Source organism: Pongo pygmaeus, chromosome X, assembly GCF_028885625.2.
Source record: "Pongo pygmaeus isolate AG05252 chromosome X, NHGRI_mPonPyg2-v2.0_pri, whole genome shotgun sequence".
NCBI classification, from domain to species: Eukaryota; Metazoa; Chordata; class Mammalia; order Primates; family Hominidae; genus Pongo; species Pongo pygmaeus.
This window is the reverse complement of record NC_072396.2, coordinates 155,565,373-155,585,626: the sequence shown is the minus strand read 5'-3', so window position 1 is coordinate 155,585,626 and position 20,254 is coordinate 155,565,373. Positions and strand designations below refer to the sequence as shown.

Here is a 20,254-nt window from a genome sequence, read left to right as displayed (position 1 = left end):
AGCTCTGCCTCTCAGATTCACGCCATTCTCCTGCCTCAGCCTCCCGAGTAGCTGGGACTACAGGCGCCCGCACCACGCCCGGCTAATTTTTTTGTATTTTTAGTAGAGACGGGGTTTCACCGTGTTAGTCAGGATGGTCTCGATCTCCTGACCTCGTGACCCGCCCATCTCGGCCTCCCAAAGTGCTGGGATTACAGGCGTGAGCCACCGCACCTGGCCTGCTGAGCATGTTTTCAAGGTTCATCCATGTTATAGCACATGTCAGAATTTCCTTTTTTAAGACTAACATTGCACTGTATAATCATGTGCCACATAATGATGTTTCAGTCAATGATGACTTCATATCCAATGGTGGTCCCATAAGGCTATAATATCATATTTTTACTGTACCTTTTCTACGTTTAGATACAGAAACACTTACCATGGTATTACAGTTGCCTACGGTATTCAGTATAGTCACATTGCCACACAGGTTTGTAGCCTAGGAGTAACAGGCTGTACCAGATAGCCTAGATGTTAGCAGGTTATCCATCTAGGTTTCTGTAAGGTACACTCTATGATGTCCACACAATTACAAAATCACCTAATGATGCATTTCTCAGAATGTATCCTCATCATCACACACCACATGACTGTATATAAAGACCACATTTTGTTTATCCATTCGTCTGCTGATGGACACTGGGGTTGCTTCCACCTTTGGGCTACTGTGAATAAAGCTACTATGGACACCGATGTACAAATATCGGTTTGGGCCCCTGCTTTCCCTTCTTTGGGGTATATACCCATCAGCGGAATTGTCAGATCATGTGGTAGTTCCACGTTTAATTTTGTGAGTATCCGCCTTTCTGTTCTCCATAGTAGCTCCATGCATTGCTCCACTATAAAATCACTTGTAGGACCTGCTGTTCAGTATTTAAGGCACCTAGGGAACTGTTTTACACTGACAGTTCACAATTTAGGATCTTCTTTCAACAGATAGCCATGGAACTCCTATGGCGTGTGCAAGGCATCATGCCTGGCCCTCAGAATGTCAGGCATTGTCATGGTGTCTGGTAGAGGCCCGGTCCTTGGCTAGGCCCCTAGGAGACCAAAGCAAATGAGACGCTGTACTTGTGCTTGATGAATAAGTCATTTGTGGTCTGGTCAAGGGACAAAGATGTATAAATCATAAGGGCAATAAGGTGTTCCAAGGGCTTCCAAGTATGCAGTGGGTATGGTGGGAGCACAAGGGAATGAGTGAACCATCCTAGGATGGGGTAGGGGAAGGAACAGGGAGGGACAGTCATGCGAGTCATAGTCATGAAGGACATTTCATTTGAGATAAACCTTGAAGGACAGGGAGATGCCTGCTTCCTAGGTAGCCAGGAATTGATAACCGGTGGGAATGTGGTGGGGAACACTAAGGAAGCCACAAGTAGCTGGGCACAGCTGAGGCTTAGATGGGGCAAGGGAAAGAAGATGAGAGATGAGGCTGGAGATGTAGCTAGGGCCAGATTACCAAGGGCTTTGAGTGCACACTGAGGAGTTTGCTCATAAACCTGTGAGCTACAGGAAGGTGCTGAGGGACTCACACTGTGGAGTGGCAGCATCCAATCTGTTGTTTGGAATGCTCCATCTGGCTCCAGTGGGGACGACAGATTAGACAGAGCTAGGTTGCAGAAAGGCTACTGCTATTGTTGGGATGTTTGTCCTCCTAAACCTCGTGTTGAAATTTGATCCCCAATGTTGGAGGTGGAGCCTAATGGGAGGTGTTGGGTCATGGGGGTGGATCCCTCATAAATAAATTAATCCCTCCTTGGATGGGGGAGTGTGTGAGTGAGTTCTCTATTAGTTCCCGAGAGAGTTGGTTGTTACAAAGGGCCTGGCACCCTCTCCCCTCTCTCTTGCTTCCTCTCTCACCATGTGATCTCTACACGCTGGCTCCCCTTTACCTTCCACCATGAGTGGAAGCAGCCTGAGGCCCTCACCAGAAGCAGATGCCGGCACCATGCTTCTTGTACAGCCTGCAGAATCGTGAGCCAAATAAATTTCTTTTCTTCTTTCTAAATTACCCAGCCTCAGGTATTCCATTGTAAAAACACAAACAGACTAGGACAGCCACCTAGGAGACTGCCTAAGGGGGTTGATAAGGCCTCAGTTACAGGAGCATCAGGGGCAATGGAGATGAGATCACAGATTCGCTATCCATATATTCAAAGTTATGGGACTGGCTGAGATCACTAACAGGTTAACCACAAAGAGAAGAAAAATGATCCAAGGACTCATCCCTGGAACACCCCAACATTAAGAGGTTGGGAAGATGAGGGAAGACCTGAAAGTTGGAGGAAATTCAAAAGGTCATAGAAACCTAGAAGCCGAATGAAGAAAGTGTTTGGAAGAAAGGAAGAATCAACAGCATCGAATGCTTAGGCCAAATAAAACAAGTGATGACTGTGACAAGACCAGATTGAGGGGGGCATTGTGAGAAGGAACCCTAGCTGAAGTGCTTTCAAGACAGTCTGGAAGGAGAGAAATAGTGATAGTGAGTACAGACAACAGTTTTGAGGAGATTGTTGTAAAGAGCAGAGAATCAGGGTGACAGCTGAGGAGGGCTGTGGGGTCAAGAGGGTTTTTGTTTTAGGATATAACAGAATGTCTCTACACCAATGGGAATGATCTAGGGAAGAGGGGGGAATGGAGGCAGGATAAAGGGAAGAACAATTAGAAAGTTCCATGATGGAGGCAAGCAGGCAAGGGCAGGATCAGCCTCAGCTGGAAGCCCTAATGGCTCAATCACAGAACTCCAGGTAAAGTAGAGTACACAGATCCAGAGGGTGGGTGGTTGCAGGCTTGAAATCACTGTTTAAAGACTGGCTCCACCCTAACTAGCTGTTTGACTTTAGGCAGATAACACACACTCTTGAAACCTCAGTTTCCCCATCTGTCAATGAGAGTACTATCAGGATTAAACAAGATGCTGCACGTTAACAGTGTCAAACACATAGTGGTGGCTTAGTAAATTGAGGCCATTAGGAATCTGATAGTCCTATTGGCTTCACTGTGGCCATGGTGCAGTGAGCCCCAGCATTAGCAAGTAGGGATGGGAGCAGGGCACTGTAGGCACACCCTGATGCATGCACCTCTGCTCAGTCCCAGTACATGCTGCCATCGCTGGCATCTCGCTAGACAGCCTTCACCACTACCCCTCTGGCAAAGCACCCATTCAAGCTTTCTCTCCCCTAGGACATACAGTTTGGGGAGGAAGGTAGAAGGCAGTGGCCTCTGAGTCTTCTGAGATGGCCCAGTACAAACATCTGGGAAGATTCCACACACTCTCTCTTCCTTACCGAGACCAGCCTTTGCTGAGGGGGTAAGAAACAAAGGAATTGGTGATGTTGTTTAAAACTTCCCTGGCACTTAGCATGGGCCAAGCACTGCCCTAAACATTTGACACGTATAAATTCATTTCTCCCACACAATGCCCCATTTCAGAGAGGAGGGAATCAAGGTAAGAGAGGGGAAGGAACATGTCCAGGGATCTGCCAGTAGCTCCCAAAGGGCATGCAGCTCAGAGACTGTGGACTTGTCCCTTCTCTCTGGGAGGTCCTCTTGCAGGCGCTCCACCCCAGGAGTGCAGGGACAGCTGGAAGCTTGGCACACTCACACCAAAGCCAATGAAATCCTTGCACTACCCATCTTCCTGCTTTCCATAGCAAGTCTAATGGCGACTTCAGGAGTATTCCCATTCAATGCACAGTTCAGATAGATCCCTAACAGCTCAATGGCCTAGACAGACCAGAAGTAGCTGCCAGTTGGACTAAAACACAAATGGCAGCCCAAGAATGCCCTACCAGATGACCTCGCAATTTCACTCCTAGGTATATAACCCCCTAGATTGTAAGCAAGTTGTTATAGGCTGAATTGTGATCCCCAAAATTGAGGCCTGAACATTCGGTAGCTCAGGAATGTGTCCATATTTGGAGACAGGGCCTTTAAAGAGGTGATGAAGTTCAAATGAGGGCACTGAAGTGGGCCCTAAGCCAGTCTCACTGGTATCCTTATGAGATGAGGACATTTGGCCACCCAGAGAGACAGCAGGGGTGTCCAGTAGCTCCCAAAGGGAAGAAAGACCTTGTGAAGAGGTAGCCAGAGGGTGGCCATATGCAAGAAAAGAAGGGAGACCTCAAGAGAAATCAATCCTGCTGGGACCTTGATTTTGGACTTCCAGCCTCCAGAATTAGGAGAAAATTAATTTCTGTTGTTTCAACCATGCAGTCTGTGGCACCTTGTTATGGCAAAAACTTATATACTAACATTCACGCAGTATTCTTCACAATAGCAAAGGTGGCAACAACCCAAGCATCCATCAGCAGATGAACAGATAAACAACAAGTGGTTATACACACAAGGGAATACTATTCAGCTATAAAAAATAATGAAAATTTGATATTTGTCACAACATGGATGAACCTTGAAAATATTATACTTAGTGAAGTAACTCAGTCATGGGAGGACAAATACTGTAGGATTCCACTTACATGAAGTACTTAGAAAAGGCAAATGTATATGAAGACAGAAATATTAGTGGTTGTCAGGGGCTGGGGGAAGTGAGGAATGACTGTTTAATGTGTACAGCATTTCCTTTTGAGGTGAAGAGTATGGTTTTTGTTTTGTTTTGTTTTTTTGAGACGGAGTTTTGCTCTGTTGCCCGGGCTGGAGTGCAGTGGCATGACCTCGGCTCACTGCAACCTCTGCCTCCCGGGTTCAAGCAATTATCCTGCCTCAGCCTACTGAGTAGCTGGGACTACAGGCGCCCGCTAACACATCTGGCTAATTTTTGTATTTTTAGTAGAGACGGGGTTTCACCATGTTGGCCAGGCTAGTCTCGAACTCCTGACCTCAGGTGATCCGCCTGTCTGGGCCTCCCAAAGAGCTGGGATTACAGGCATGAGCCACTGCGCCTGGCCAGAGTATGTTTTGAAACTAGAGGTGATGGTTACATAATACTGTGAATCTACTAAAGGACACCAAATTGAGCATTTTAAATGGTTAATTCTATGTTATATGAATTTTACCTCAATTTTTTTAAAAAGGCATAACTACACTAAAATAAAAACGCCCTATGAGGAACATACAATGCCTGAGGTCCATGTATTTTATTATGGCAATTCAGGTCTGATATGATACAGAGGAGAAAGCCTGCACGTGTGTGTGTGTATGCGCTTATATGTGTCACACATGACGTTTACATCCATATGATACAGCAAAACAGTCCAGCATAAACCTCACTGTCTGAACTTACCAGTGCAAACCTGTGTCCAAAGCTTATCCACTCCTTTTCTACGAGAGTTTCAAATCCTTTAATGGTCCTGTAGTAACTGTCCAACATTAGCATAGCCAGAGATGTGAGCTGGGCTGTTCGGTCCCAACCGTCGCTGCAATGCACCACCACAGATGTTTTCCCAGATTCTATTTTATCAGCAATTCTTACTGCCCCAGCAAGCAGCATCTTCAGAAAAAAAAAAAAAAAAAAAAAAGGCACATTAGACCAGGCTACATTGAATTTCAATTAAATGTAAAACAATGTAAAATAATTCTGGGGAGAGCTTTGGAAGTTCTGGTCAATACACCAAACAAGAATGGCATGCAATCAGCTGAGAATCACTAGGAAATATTAGCATCACATTAAAAAAATAAAAAGAAAAGAAAAAAATCTTATACTGGAGAAAAGCTACAGGAGTAAATATGGTTCCTTATTAAAGGGCCACAAAGTTCTTTAAAAGCCTGACCTAAGGCAAGCATTTTCCCCTTTTCACTATGTCACAAAAGCCCTCCACAAAGACCCCAGTCTGATGCTGTCCCTGGAAACTGCGATGGCACATGTATACATATGTAACTAACCTGCACATTGCACACATGTACCATAAAACCTAAAGTATAATTAAAAAAAAAAAATCAAAAAAAAAAAAAAAAAAAAGAAAGTTCATGCACACAGCCAAGAAGCACTTGGAGATATATGTATTTATGGCACAGGCACAAAGAAGTCTTAACTGGAAAGCATATAAAGTACTGGATCTCTTTACCCTTATATATTCCAGCCAATGTGTCCCATCCACATTGGAGAGCCACCGTGCCTCATCGATCGAAGGGTACACAATCTCTTTTAATTTGCGTAGTGACTCTCGCATGACATGAATGTTGTGGATTTCCAAGAACACAAGTTCTGCGTTTGGGTAAGCACTTTCACTTTCATATCCTCCACCCTTTGTCTATGAAAAACAAAAGAAATACATCACATTATCTGGAATTAACTTTTCTATTCTTTCTAGTGCTATGAGATACAGACCACTAAAGAAGCAACAAACTCATCTGCAAATAAACCTCCTATATCCTTGTATGAGTTTCCTAGGGCTGCTGGAAAAAGAACCACAAACTCAGTGGCTTAAAACAACAGAAGTTTATTCTCTCCTGGTTCTGGAGGCTGGAAGTCTGAATTCAAGCAGTGCCATGCTTCCTCCGAACACTCTAGGGAAGGATCCTTCCTCGGCTCTCCCAGGTTCCGATAGCCCCAGGTGTTCTTGGCTTATACACACATCATTCTGATCGCTGCCTCCATTTCCACCTGACCTTCTTTCCTTTGTCTGTGTCTGTCTCTTCTCCTCTTCTTCTAAGGACACAGTCATCTGGCTTAACCCCCACCCCCAATTCAATATGACCACATCCTAACTTAATTACATTTACAAAGACCCTATTGTGAAATAAGGCCACATTTATAGGTACTTGGAGTTAGGACTGCAACATATCTGAGCTAACACTGGGATGTGCTTAAGGAACTGAAAAGAACCTCACATAGCTGAGACATGGACCTGGAAGATGTGACGAGACAGGAAGGAAAGGACCCGTGGGTGGAGGGCTTTGGAGACCCTGTTCAGGAACCTGAATATCACTGTCTTGCGGCTCTGAGGGATGTGCACAGAGTTGTCCACTGAGAAAATCACTCTGTACAACATGGTGACTACAGTCAATAACAATGTAGTCTGTATTTGAAAATTGCTGAGAGAGTAGATTTTAAGTGTTCTCACCACAAAAAATGGTGTGTTAATTAGCTTGATTTAGCCATTCCACAATGTGTACACAATCAAAATACCACGTTGTACACCATAAATATATACAATTCATTTATCAATTGAAATAGTAACAAGTTTTTTTTTTTAAAAAAAGATCACTCTGGTCATAATGTGGAGATGAGATTGCAGGGTGTGAGGCAGAAGTCCAATTTCAAGGTTCCTGCTGTAGGTGAGGTAAGAGATGATGGGTCATCCAAAAACTAGAAGAGGGGGGCATACTTCCTAGTTCATTCCATGAGGCTAGCTGTATCCTGATACCAAAGCTAGACAAAGACATCACAAGAAGAGAAAACCACAGATTAACATCCCTTATGAAAATACATGCAAATATCCTCAACAAAATACTAGCAAACCCAATCCAAGAGTATATGAAGGGGACTGATTACATACCATGAACTGGTGGGATTTATTCCAGGAACGTAAGGAGGTTTTATTAGCTTCCTAAGGGTGCTATCACAAACTGGGGGACTTAAAACAACATAAAATTTATTCTCTCACAGTTCTGGAGGCTGAAAGTCTGAGATCAGGGTGCTGGCAGAGTTGGTTCCTTTAGGAGGGTATAGGGAAGAATCTGTTCCATGTCTCTCTCTTAGCTTCTGGTGGTTGCTGGAAGTCCTTGGCACTCCTCAGCTTCTAGCTGCATCATTTAAATCTCTGCCTCTATTGCCACATCACCATCTTCCTTCTGTGTGTGCCTGTGTCTCTACATGGCTTCCTTATACGGACACTAGGCACTGGATTTAGGGCCAACCCTACTCCAAGATGACTTCATCATAATTAATACATCTGCAAAGATCCTATTTCTAAATAAGGTCACATTCTGAGGTTCCAGTTGGACAAACTTTTGGGAGACATTTTTCAATCCACTACAGTGGTTCAACATATAAAAATCAAGCAATGTAATACCAATGCAAGAAGATGATATGAAAGGCAGCAAGACTGGAAAGGAAGAAGTCACATTATCTCGATTTGCATATGACATAATCTTATATATAAAGAACCAATGGAGACCTAGAAAATACTCTGTTTCCTAGACACATATACTGCCATAGTTAAAATTATTCTAGATATACAATTTAGTGTCCTGTCTCTATCTCTCCTGCATGGGATAAAACACAATGAACTGCCCTCACCCTGTTGGCTAGTCTGAAGATGGCCTCCATCGATATGGCTTTTCTCACATATTGTAATTCCTTGGGATATGGTGGTGACAGGTAGGAGGCAGAGATGTAGAAAGACTGATGCAGCTAATGATCCAGATGTGGGGAGCAAGGGGGCCTCACTGAGGGATGCCTCCCTGTGGTAGGCTGAAAAGTGGCCCTGCCAAAGACATCCACATCGAATCCCTGGCAATGGTGAATGTGACCTTATTTGAAGAGAAGGTCTGTGCAGATGTTTAAGGATCCTGAGATTTGCAGATGTGTTTAAGGATTCCAAGATTAACTGAAAAGAGGGTCTTTGCAGATGTGTTTAAGGATCCAGGATTATTTCAGGTGGAACCTAAATGTCACCACAAGTGTCATTAGAAGAGAAAGGAGGAGACACAGAAACCCAGAGCAAGAGAGGGTCATGTAATGACGGAAGAAGAGATTGGAGTGATGTGGCTGCAAGCACAGGAAGGCTGGGGCAGCCACCCCATGCTGGAAGAGGCAAGGAACAGATTCTCCCCTGGAACCTTCAGAGGGAGCAGAATTGGCCTCCAGAATTGTGATCAATACATTTCTGGTGCTGTAAGCCGCCAAGGTGGTAGTAATTTGTATGACAGCCTCAGAAAACTAATACTTCCCCATCTTCCTCCCTGCCCTGTTCCTCTCCCAGTCTTCCCCATCTCAGTAACAGACACCACTATTCACCCTCCAGTCAGACACCTGGGCAGCCCCCTTGACTACAGGGGTGGCGAGCTTATCAGCATCATGTACTGTGCCCTGAGGATGCACTCACCACTGTGCTAAGTCATTTACATGCATTCTTCTCACTGAATTTTAATCCTCACACAACCCATGACATGAGACACTGACATTATCTCCTGTTTTACAGAAGAGGAACCTGAGGCACAGAGAGAGGTTAAGTAACCAGCTCGGGATTCTAGAGCACCAAGTGGCAGAACCTGGAGGAAAACCCAGGTGTGACTGATTCCAAAGCCAAGGGGTCTCACCAACTTGCCATCCTGCCTCTCAGGCCAGTTGGAATATATGGAGGGTTTGTGGTCTGGGAAACAGCCAAGCAGAGATGTCAACCATACAATGGGATAGAAATCCAGTCTCAACCTTAGGAGGGATCAGGACAGGAGAGAAACTGCAGTGTCAAGCTCAAGTTGAACTCAGCATACAGTGTTTAAAGCCGTGCCATCAGAGATGGCCCCAGGAGTCTGTGTAGAGCAAAGAGGACCCCAGACCAAGTTCGAGGAGCAATGCCATTTGAAGACTGGGAAGAGAAATCAGTGAAGGAGATGGAGAAGGCCAGGCTGAAGAGCGAGAGAAACTCAGGGTGTGATATTATGAAAGTCATGGGAACGGAGGTGTTTTTAACCATGTCTCACTGCCACCCGAGGTACACTACACAGGTGCTCCATGAGATTTGTGGAAACTTTGTACATTTACACATTTCACATGGCTGATTCCATTCTAAAAGAAATTCAGACCAGACATGAGTTAATCAACTAACCACTATATTTCTTAAACGGACTTCCAAGGACCTCACGATCATTTTATTAAAATGCTAAATCCTTTAGATGATAATTGTCTTTCTAGGTCTTTGCTTAATTGATTTAGCAGACAGGATATTGTAGAGAGGCAATGAAACAGACAAGATCCCAACCCATGTGAGACACCAAACACAGCCCAAGGAGCATACACCAGGGAGGAATAGCTATGGACTCCAAATGATTCTAACTTCAGGTGGTGAGGAAATCAATGAGTTATTCCAACTGCATAATGATTTACAGACAGGACATGAAAATATCCAGTGTTTCTGCAATGCTATTAAGAATATACCTTGTTGGTATCAGCGACACTGTTTTGTCGAGCATCAAAGATGATAAGCTTGTGTGACTGTGCGTTAGCATCCATTATTGTTTGCAAGTATTTTTCATCCTCTTTGCAGCGCTTATCATTGGGACCCACAAGTGGCTGGCTGCAACGGGTAATCGTTGCTTGACTTTCCGGATGAATCCATGACAACACCTAGTGTTTTTAAGCAACAAATATTAGTACAGTTCCTAAAGCAATGTATGCTCTAATTACCTGCTAGGAAAAACAAGTTCCCTTCTCAAGCACGGTCTCTTATACATATTTTCTTCAAAAGTGAGAGTGGGCAGGCCAATCGCAGCATTGTAGTGGCCATCAGACTCCATGTTTTGGTCAGGATGAAACAATTCTGACTACATGAGCTCTAAAAATCCCCTTCCACCCCCAAAATTCTATGATTCTAAGAAAAACAAATCCTAAATCAAACTATTACTAAAATCTAGCCCCATTCCAATTTGATTGACTAGTTTTACCTTGTCTCCTAATTTTAAAAACATCTTTGTATCTCAACAATAATATACGTGGCAGGGTAAGGACAAAGTGAATATACAGTCTCTTATAAAATCTGACACTCTGCCACCCCACCTCTCCTTTTCCTCCAGTGGCCAAGTGACTCAGGATTACACCAGATGCAAACTCTGGGCTCAAACCATTACTCCCAGCTGTCTGCTACTACTTCTGTAATGATGTCCCTCCCACGCAGCTATGGCATCATGCTCAGTATCTAAGAAAGAAGCATTTTCTCTAGGATGATTCAGTGAAAACAGCAATGCCAACTGGTAATACAATAGCATGCTAACTTGTTGTTGCTACTCCTTTGTCATTCTCTACTACTTTTTGAGGGTATGACTGAAGTTACCCTTATACTTAGTTATAGGAAATCGTAAAAGAGGGAGTCATAGCAAACAGATTGTTTATATAATTAGGTATTTGTTGAGAATCAAAGGTATGTTCAGGTTTATAAGCTTATTTTTCTGCTTTCCATTTTTGTTCACTAGATTCTTTTTTGTCTTAAATCTCTCCATGTTAGATCTAACGCAATATATATTCCTATATAAATGACAATGTTTATTACTTACAGGGACTCTGCCTTTTGCTCGAAAAGCTGCCACTTTTGAAAGGTCATCATCTTTTACACTAGTTGGCACAACAATGATGGCAGGGTAGGTGTCACAGAACTCATAATTACTGTTTATTTTGGATATTTTCCAACTCTCATTTGGCAAGCCCTGTAAGGTGTTGGAGAAAGAAGAAGAGGGGGAAATGCATGACTTTACACTTTGAAAAAGTACTATGCATGAAGTACATCCATTTCGTATTTGCAACTAAAATCCATTTATAATTTGTTGTTTATTGTAACTTAAAAGTCAATATATATATTTATTTGGTAAAACCCATTTCCTAGATATTTCTAAAAATCTAAAGAAGCATAAGAATATCCAAACCATACTAAAACATGAAAATTATACACTAGAATCACATTTCTATATATTTCTTGTCCTATTTTCTATAAATAATGAGCTCAGTGTTATTTTTGAGAATATACTCAAAAGTCCTTTAGAAACACAGATACTTCTTACAAATGTCTAAAATAAGTAACGTAAAACATTATACCAAATATAAGGTAGAGACAACGTCATGAAACAAACGTCATGAAAATACGATCTTAGTGGAATAATTTGAAGCTGACAATGCACTGAAGAGTTCCCAGACCCGGGAACACTGGATCAGACAGATGTAGTCACACCACAGGCTTCGAATCTAACTGTAGTCAGTGGTTTGGATCCTTACTCATCAATTCTTTACCAGAACATCTAATAAAAACCATCTGGCAAATTTGGTTTTTAAACCCGTCCTTGTCCTTGAGTCCCACTCACCCTCTGGAAACAGGGTGAACAAACAATGACAAAGTCTAAGGTTTGGCACAGGGAAAAGAGAGAATCAAGGAAAGATGGAGAACCTATAAGCTAGCAGTTAAACCTGTGCATAACTTGTTTGAAAAAGTTTCTTCTCCACCACATCATTTCTAACCTTTTAGAAGAGAAAAAGATGCTCAACCTATTATTTTCAGTTTGATAAGCAATATACTTTACCTGTCTCTTATATTCAGATACTGGATCATAAACTTTCCAGCCATTAATTGGAAATTTTTCTTTATAGCTGAATGCAAATAGTGCCTGGATACAAAAACCACAAAACACATATGTTACTATTTCTTTTTATATCATATACCCAATATTAAAGCTTTTCATTCTAATACGAGCTGAGTGTACTAAGATTCCTATTTTAGTCTGTAAATTGTACAGCAACAAAGTAGCAGCTTTTCTTAAGCATTACCCAGAACTGACAAATTTCAAATATTCTAATATTAGTCACCAACAGAGGAAAAAAGAGAGGGAAAAAAAAACCCTCTGGAAAAAGGAATAATTAAACATAGGATATTTGGACCCCCACAAATGCATGCAGAAAAGGTTTACTTTGGTGTATTTACCTGTCCGTTAGAAAGAGGAAATGCATGTTTGTTGAGGTTTTCAAATATCCCTAGTTTACTCTGTTCTTCCTGTTTATAAGCAAGCCGCAAGTTCCTCATATCCTGTTAAACAATTAGCAAAACTCGGTTATTCAACATACATCAGGCACCTATAAGCCAGATACCGTGCCATAAATAAGGAAATTAATTTTTTTTATTCATTTCTCCTTTTATACTTTATCTTGCTCCAACGGCACAGTCTCCACTCATTGCAACCTCCGCCTCCCTGGTTCAAGCGATTCTCCTGCCGCAGGCTCCCGAGTAGCTGGGATTACAGGCACCCACCACCACTACCAGCTAATTTTTGCATTTTTAGTAGAGACAAGATTTCACTACATTGGTCAGGCTGGTCTCAAACTCCTGACCTCAGGTAATCCAACTGCCTCAGCCTTCCAAAGTGCTGGGATTACAGGCATGAGCCACTGCGCCTGGCCCCACTTATGTTGTCAAAGAAGGACTATACATACATTCTCATGTGCATAGGCTATCTGTAGAGGGTTACATTAGAAATCGGTCACAGTGGGTGCCTGAAATGAGTGGAACAGGGTGGCAGGGTGGTGGGTGGAAGGAGACTGATTTTTTACTATATACAGCTTTTGTATCTTTTGAATTGTATATCACCTGTTAAAAAATAAACCCCACACCTTGTAAGGCTCTTAGGCATGATCTGAGAAGGCTGGGAGCATGACCTTAGTAATTCTAGGTTAGAGAACATTTAAAGCAGTTGTTAGCAAATGCTCACCCCAGCCATAAAAATATCTTAGTAAAAGAGCCCCAGGACGCCTTCCTGAGCAACATAATTTCCTGCCATGCCTTCTCTCTAAGCTACATGGCTACACACACACCTTGGTGGTTGACTGAGCTGACTTGCTATTTAAGATTGCTTACAAGCTAAGGAAAGAGCACGTGCAAAGATTCTGGGATGGGTGTGTGTGTGTGTGTGTGTGTGTGATGGGTGTGTGTGGGTGTGTGTGTGTGTGATGGGTGTGTGTGTGATGGGTGTGTGTGTGTGTGTGATGGGTGTGTGATGGGCGTGTGTGTGATGGGTGTGTGTGGGTGTGTGTGTGATGGGTGTGTGTGTGTGTCATGGGGGTGTGTGTGTGTGTGAGATGGGTGTGTGTGTGGGTGTGTGTGTGTGAGATGGGTGTGTGTGTGCGTGTGTGTGTGCGTGTGTGTGTGAGATGGGTGTGTGTGGGGGTGTGTGGGGGGGTGTGTGTGTGATGGGCATGTGTGTGTCATGGGTGTGTGTGTGTGTGTGTGAGGTGTGTGTGTGTGATGGGTGTGTGTGTGTGTGAGAGATGGGTGTGTGTGTGTGGGTGTGTGTGGGTGTGGGTGTGTGTGTGATGGGTGTGTGTGTGTGTGTGTGTCAAGTATGAACCACCAAAGGAAAGCCCATGTGACTGGGATGGCCAGAATGAGAGGAGGGCAGTTCGAGACGAAGCTGCAGAGGAAAGTGGGTCAGGCAGAGCAGTCTTGTAAGGAGAGTTTTTCCTCTAGTCTAAGGATAATGGGAAGATACTCAAGCGTCATGAGAAAGGGGACGACATGTTTCAAAATTGCAGAACCGATCAAGTCACCCCTCTGCTTGCCATCGTTCCATATGGGGAACCCTGCCTGAGAAGGACAGTTGTCAGGTAGTGCCTAAAGTGAGTTTAGTAAGCCAACAGATTCATGATCTGGAAGAGTAAAGCGTTCTTTGGAAAAAAAAAAATGGTTTTGAACACAGTCTAGGACCAACCAGAGGGAGCTATCCTCAGAGATTGAATCAAAACAAATAGATTGTAAGGAATCCTAACCCAAAATTTGGAAGGGGCGCTGATCATCCTGCAGGCAGGATCTCTTTTCTGGTACTTCAGGTAGGGTTTTTAGTAAACATTACCAAAGTAAAGTCACTGGGAATAAAATACATCAATTAAGAGTGGGTCCTACATGACTTCATGATTAAAGTTATCACACACATTTCTACTTAAATTATTAGAAGGGTACAAAATAAACAAATAAGCCCAGCTCAACATAAAAATTCCAACATAGCCAAGAAATTTAATCTCATTTTTAATCACAGAATTTATGGACCACTGCTCTCCCTTCAGAAAGTCTCTGACCATCCACATTGTTCTAAACGTAGTCTTAAAACAACAAACTGGGAAAATGTATTGATCTCTGCTTTTCACTTGATTTCTCTGAGATGTGACAAACAATCACTTAGGTTATAGGTCCACGTTAATTAGAAATACAGTCGGCCCTTCCTATCCATGGGTTCCACATCGGAGGATTCGAACAACTGCAGATAGAAAATATTTTTTAAAAGGATGGTTGCATTTGTGCTGAACATGCACAGACATTTTTTCTTGTCACTATTCCCTAAACAATACAGTATAACAACTATTTACATAGTGTTTACACTGTATTAGTTATTATAAGCAATATAGAGATGATTTAAAGTATACAGGAGAATGTTCTTAGGTTATATGCAAATACTACATCATTTGATATAAAGGACTTGGACATCCATGGATTTTGGTATCTGAGGCAGAGGTCCTGGAATCAATCCCCCACCGATACCAAGGGACAATTGTACTTCAATAGAAAAGGTTTACTTCAAAGGGTTACATAATAGTTTAAATTCGATAGGAGATTTGAAGAGGTTGCTATCCCGAAAACATTTGAGTTACTAGCAGTACAAATTATTCTACTGTCCAAAGACCATGAAGAGACTGAGGGAGAAAAAGTTCAGAGCTGATTGCCCTCTTTTAGTTTTCACTTGGCGTTTCTATTATACCTTGCACACTATCTCTATACCACAGGAATTGTCTCCGTGGCTCTGTGCTCCAATCTTCTCAACTCTGCTGATCACTCCAAGGGGAACATCAAGGATAAAATGCGGGTCCTAGGTTCAAAAATTAAGAAGAATGCCTATTAGTGTCAGTCAACAGTTTTCATATTTTAAGTCTTTGCTGGGTTACAAAACATGTTTGTTTACTTCGCATTTCCTCTTTGTCCCAGCTAAACTGAAGTCTGATTGATAGCATTCCTTATGAAATATATATTGAGACAACAATGGAATTTCCCCTCCAGGTTTAAGTGGTACTTTAACAGCCTTTGTTTTCAAGATACAAACATCTGCTTGCAAAAGTGTACATCTCAAAACCCAACCTGTGGTTATCTCAGGGTAATGGGATTGCAGGGGACTTTTTACTTTCTTCTTTTAGTGTTCTTTTAAAAGTGTTTCTTTTAAAATAAAACACACTTTAAAAAACTCACCCTCTCGACATTTTTGAAGTACAGCTTAAAGTCCGTCACTGTCAGCGTTCCACTCACTGCTCCCATAAATGGGCAGATATACATGACATCTTTCACTGAAAGAAAAAGGCCAAAGTAGCAACTACTGCCATAGACTTGTGCTTCCATAAAACTTAACACGAGTTTTCCAAATATATATTTGTGATTCCAGTTTTCTAGGAATTTTGTATTTTATAGGATTATATCAATTATGACTTTCAATATAGAAAGATACATAGTCTTCTAATAAATTTCAATTTTTTAAAACAAAATTCTGATTTGCTACTTAATGAGGTTTTAAGTAAAGGCCCTCATAATAAGTTATATTCTGTCATTTTTCCTAGGTAGTTAACATTTTCCCTGGGTGATAAATTAATCATATTCAAAACATTAATTAAACTCTGAAAACCCTGGGCTACCATTTCATGAATTACTGCTACTTAAAACTAATGAAAACTAAAGACTGTCTCCTAATGCATCTCCAAAGGAAACTCTTTTTACAGAAGACAAAACCTAGAACCACATCAATGAAGTGGAAAAAGACTTATTTCAAATTCCTTATCAGCTTATCAGTTTTAATTTTTTGTTAATATCTATTAAGTGCATGACATATTTAATTCCCATTAGTGTTAAGAAGCTCACTTCTATCACAAAGATACCACATCTTCATGTTTTCCCAGAGTGCCATTCCACTAGAATGACAAGAATATACATAGCTATACATGAGTCCAAGTGAGACAACAAAAGGCATTAACGTCATTGAACCAAATTCTCAAAATACTTCCATTTAACTTTTCTATACTCCTTATGTACTGAGAGCCTTCTATTGCTGGGATTCTGGGTATAATTGGAAACAGTTCCTGTCCATGAGCAGCCCATGACCTGTGAGAGATACCACACAGAAAAATCGCCATTATACTAGAGCAGAGGTCCCCAGCATTTTTGGCACCAGGGACTGGTTTCATGGAAGACAATCCTTCCATGGACCAGGGCAGAGGTAGGGGGATGGTTTCAGGATGAAACTGTTTCACCTCAGATTATCAGGCATTAGACCCTCATAAGGAGCATACAACCTAGATTCCTCACATGCGCAATTCACAATAGGGTTCACGCTCCTGTGAGAATCTAACGCCACCGCTGATCTGACAGTCTGACAGGAGACGGAGCTCAGGCGGTAATGCTCGCTAGCCCGCTGCTCACCTCCTGCTGTGCAGCCCCGTTCCTAACAGGCCATGGACCAGTGCTGATCCATGGCCCATGGGTTGGGGATCCCTGTGCTAGAGCCTGACAAAAGCTAAAATAACAATGTGAACACAAAGTATTACAATGGAAGTTCAGAAAAGGATCAACTTAACTCAATAAGAAAGTGGGTAGGGGGAGTAAGAGAAGGAAGGGAGGAAGGGCACAGTGATAAGTTGTTAGAGGTTAGTATGCCTGGATCAATGGGTGCAGTGAGGAGAGTGGAACATGAGGCCAGATAAGTTGGCAGGGAGCGGATTGGCAAGTGTTTCTGTAGGAGACTAAGGCATTATTATCATTATCCTTAAAAGATAACTGTTTAAACAAAAACAAAAACAATATATTATAGGGTTTATAACACATGTAAAAATAAAATGGATGACAACAACAGCATAAAGGGTAGGAGGGGACAAATGGGAGTATACTACTATAAGGTTCTTATCCTGTACAAGAAGCAGCATACAATCATTTGAAGGTAGACATAAAGATGTAAAATAACTAGTTATATAACAAAACAAACAATTACAGCTAATATGCAATCACAGGACATAAAATAGAATTCTAAAAAGTAAAAATCCCATAGTCTCAACCCAAAAGCTCCTTCAGCTGATAAACAACTTTGATAAAGTTTCAGGATACAAAATCAGCATACAAAAATCACTAGCATTCCTATACACCAACAACAGCCAGGCCAAGAGCCAAATCAGGAATGCAATCCCATTCACAATAGCCACAAAAAGAATAAAATACCTAGGAATATGGCTACCCAGGGAGGTGAAAGATCTGTACAATGAGAATTACAAAATACTGCTCGAAGAAATTAGAGATGACATAAACAAATGGAAACACATTCCATGCTCATGGATAGGAACAATCAATATCGTGAAAATGGCCATACTGCCCAAAGCAATTTATAGATTCAATGCTATTCCTATCAAACTACCAATGACATTCCCAGAACTAGAAAAAAACTATTTAAAAATTCATATGGAACCAAAAAGAATAGCCAAGGCAATCCTAAGCAAAAAGAACAAAGCTGGAGGCATCATGTTACCAGACTTCAAACTATACTACAGGCCCACAGTAACCAAAACAGCATGGTACTGGTACAAAAACAGACACACATAGACAAGTGGAACAGAATAGAGCGCCCAGAAATAAGGGTGCACACCTACAACCCTCTGATCTTCAACAAAAGCAAGCAATAGGGAAAGAATTCCTTATTCAACAAATGGTGCTGGGATAATTAGCTAGCTATATGCAGATGACTGAAACTGGATCCCTTCCTTACACCATGTACAAAAATCAATTCAAGATGGATTAGAGACTTAAATGTAAAACCCAAATCTATAAAAACCCTGGAAGACAACCTAGGCAGTACCATTCTGGACATAGGAACTGGCAAAGATTTCATGATAAAGATGCCAAAAGCAATCACAATAAAAGCAAAAGTTGACAAATGAAATCTAATGAAACTAAAGAGCTTCCACACAGCAAAAGAAACTATCAACAAAGTAAACAGCCTACAGAATGGGAGAAAATATTTGCAAACTATGCATCTGACAAAGGTCTAATATCCAGCATCTATAAGGAATTTAACAAATTTACAAGAAAAAAAACAACCCCATTAAAAAGTGGGCAAAGGACAAGAATAGATACTTTTCAAAAGAAGACATACATGCAGCCAATAAGCATATGAAAAAAAAGCTCAGTATCACTAAACATTAGAGAAATGAAAATCAAAACCACAATGAGATACCATCTCACACCAGTCAGAATGGCTATTATCATATTAAAAAGTAAAAAAATAAATAAATAAATAAGAGATGATGAGGTTGCAGAAAAAAGGGAACACTTACACACTGTTGGTAAGAGTGTAAATTAGTTCAACCGTTGTGGAAAGCAGTGTGGTGATGCCTCAAGGAGCTAAAAATAGAACTACCATTTGACCCAGCAATCCCATTACTAGGTACATGCCCAAAGGAATATAAATTATTCTACCATAAAGACACACTCACGTGTACGTCCGCTGCAGCACTATTCACAATAGCAAAGTCATGGAATCAATCTAAATGCCCATCAATGCCAGATTGGATAAATAAAATATGGTACATATACACCACGGAATTTTGCAGCCATAAAAAAGGATGAGATCATGTCCTCCGCAGGAACATGGATGGAGCTGGAGGCCATCATCCTTAGCAAACTAACACAGGAACAGAAAACCAAATACTGTAGGTTCTCACTTATAAGTGGGAGCTAAATGATGAGAACAGACACAGACACGAAGAAGGGAACAACAGACATTGGGGCCTACTTGAAGGTGAAGGTTGAGAGGAGGGAGAGGATCAGAAAAAAATATCTACTAGGTTCTAGGCCTAGTATCTGGGTAATAAAATAATCTGTACAACAAATTACCATGACACAAGTTTAACTATATGCACATGTACCTAAAATAAAAGTTTAAAACAAAAGTACTCAATTCAACCATAAAAAGAGGAAAAAAAGAACAAAGAATAAATGAGACTAATAAAAACCAATTATCAAGATAGTGGATTTAAACCTAATTATATTAATAATTATATAAAATGTAAATGATCTAAACACCCCAATTAGAAGGCAGAGATTGTCAGTTTGGAGACAAAAGAAAGAACCAACTATATGTGGCCTAAAAGAAACTCACTTAAAATATAAAGACACAAATAGTTTGAAATTCAAAGGATGAAAATAGGTATATCATGTTAGTAAAATTTTTAAAAAGCTATAATGTCTATAATAATATCAGACAAAGTAGATTTCAGAGCAAAGAATATTACCAAGAATAAAGAAGGTCATTTCATGATAATAACGAGGTCAATTCGTCAGGAGGACGTAAGAATCCTAAACATGTGTGTATCTGATAACAGCTTCAAAATACATAAAGCAAAACTGACAGAACTGCAAGGAGAAACTGACCCATCCACCATTATGGTCAGAGATTTCAAAACCTCTCTCTCTACAATTGGTAGAAATAGACAGAAAATGGCTAAGAACACAGATCGACAAAATCTAATTGACATTTATAGAACAGT

General features: G+C 41.3%; 1 protein-coding gene across 6 annotated transcripts in view; it reads right to left on the bottom strand.

Annotated features, from left to right (window-relative positions):
- MTMR1 (myotubularin related protein 1) overlaps nucleotides 1-20,254 on the bottom strand; it is a 73,912-nt gene that overhangs the window by 22,287 nt on the left and 31,371 nt on the right. For all 6 annotated transcript variants that reach the window (XM_054471671.2, XM_054471669.2, XM_054471672.2 and 3 more), the window contains 8 exons: nucleotides 15,927-16,021; nucleotides 15,445-15,552; nucleotides 12,627-12,728; nucleotides 12,229-12,312; nucleotides 11,215-11,364; nucleotides 10,103-10,291; nucleotides 6,066-6,251; nucleotides 5,285-5,491 (listed from right to left, as the gene is read on the bottom strand). In XM_054471671.2, the coding sequence (XP_054327646.1) occupies nucleotides 5,285-5,491; nucleotides 6,066-6,251; nucleotides 10,103-10,291; nucleotides 11,215-11,364; nucleotides 12,229-12,312; nucleotides 12,627-12,728; nucleotides 15,445-15,552; nucleotides 15,927-16,021 (1,121 nt within the window). The remainder of the gene's footprint in view (nucleotides 1-5,284; nucleotides 5,492-6,065; nucleotides 6,252-10,102; nucleotides 10,292-11,214; nucleotides 11,365-12,228; nucleotides 12,313-12,626; nucleotides 12,729-15,444; nucleotides 15,553-15,926; nucleotides 16,022-20,254) is intronic.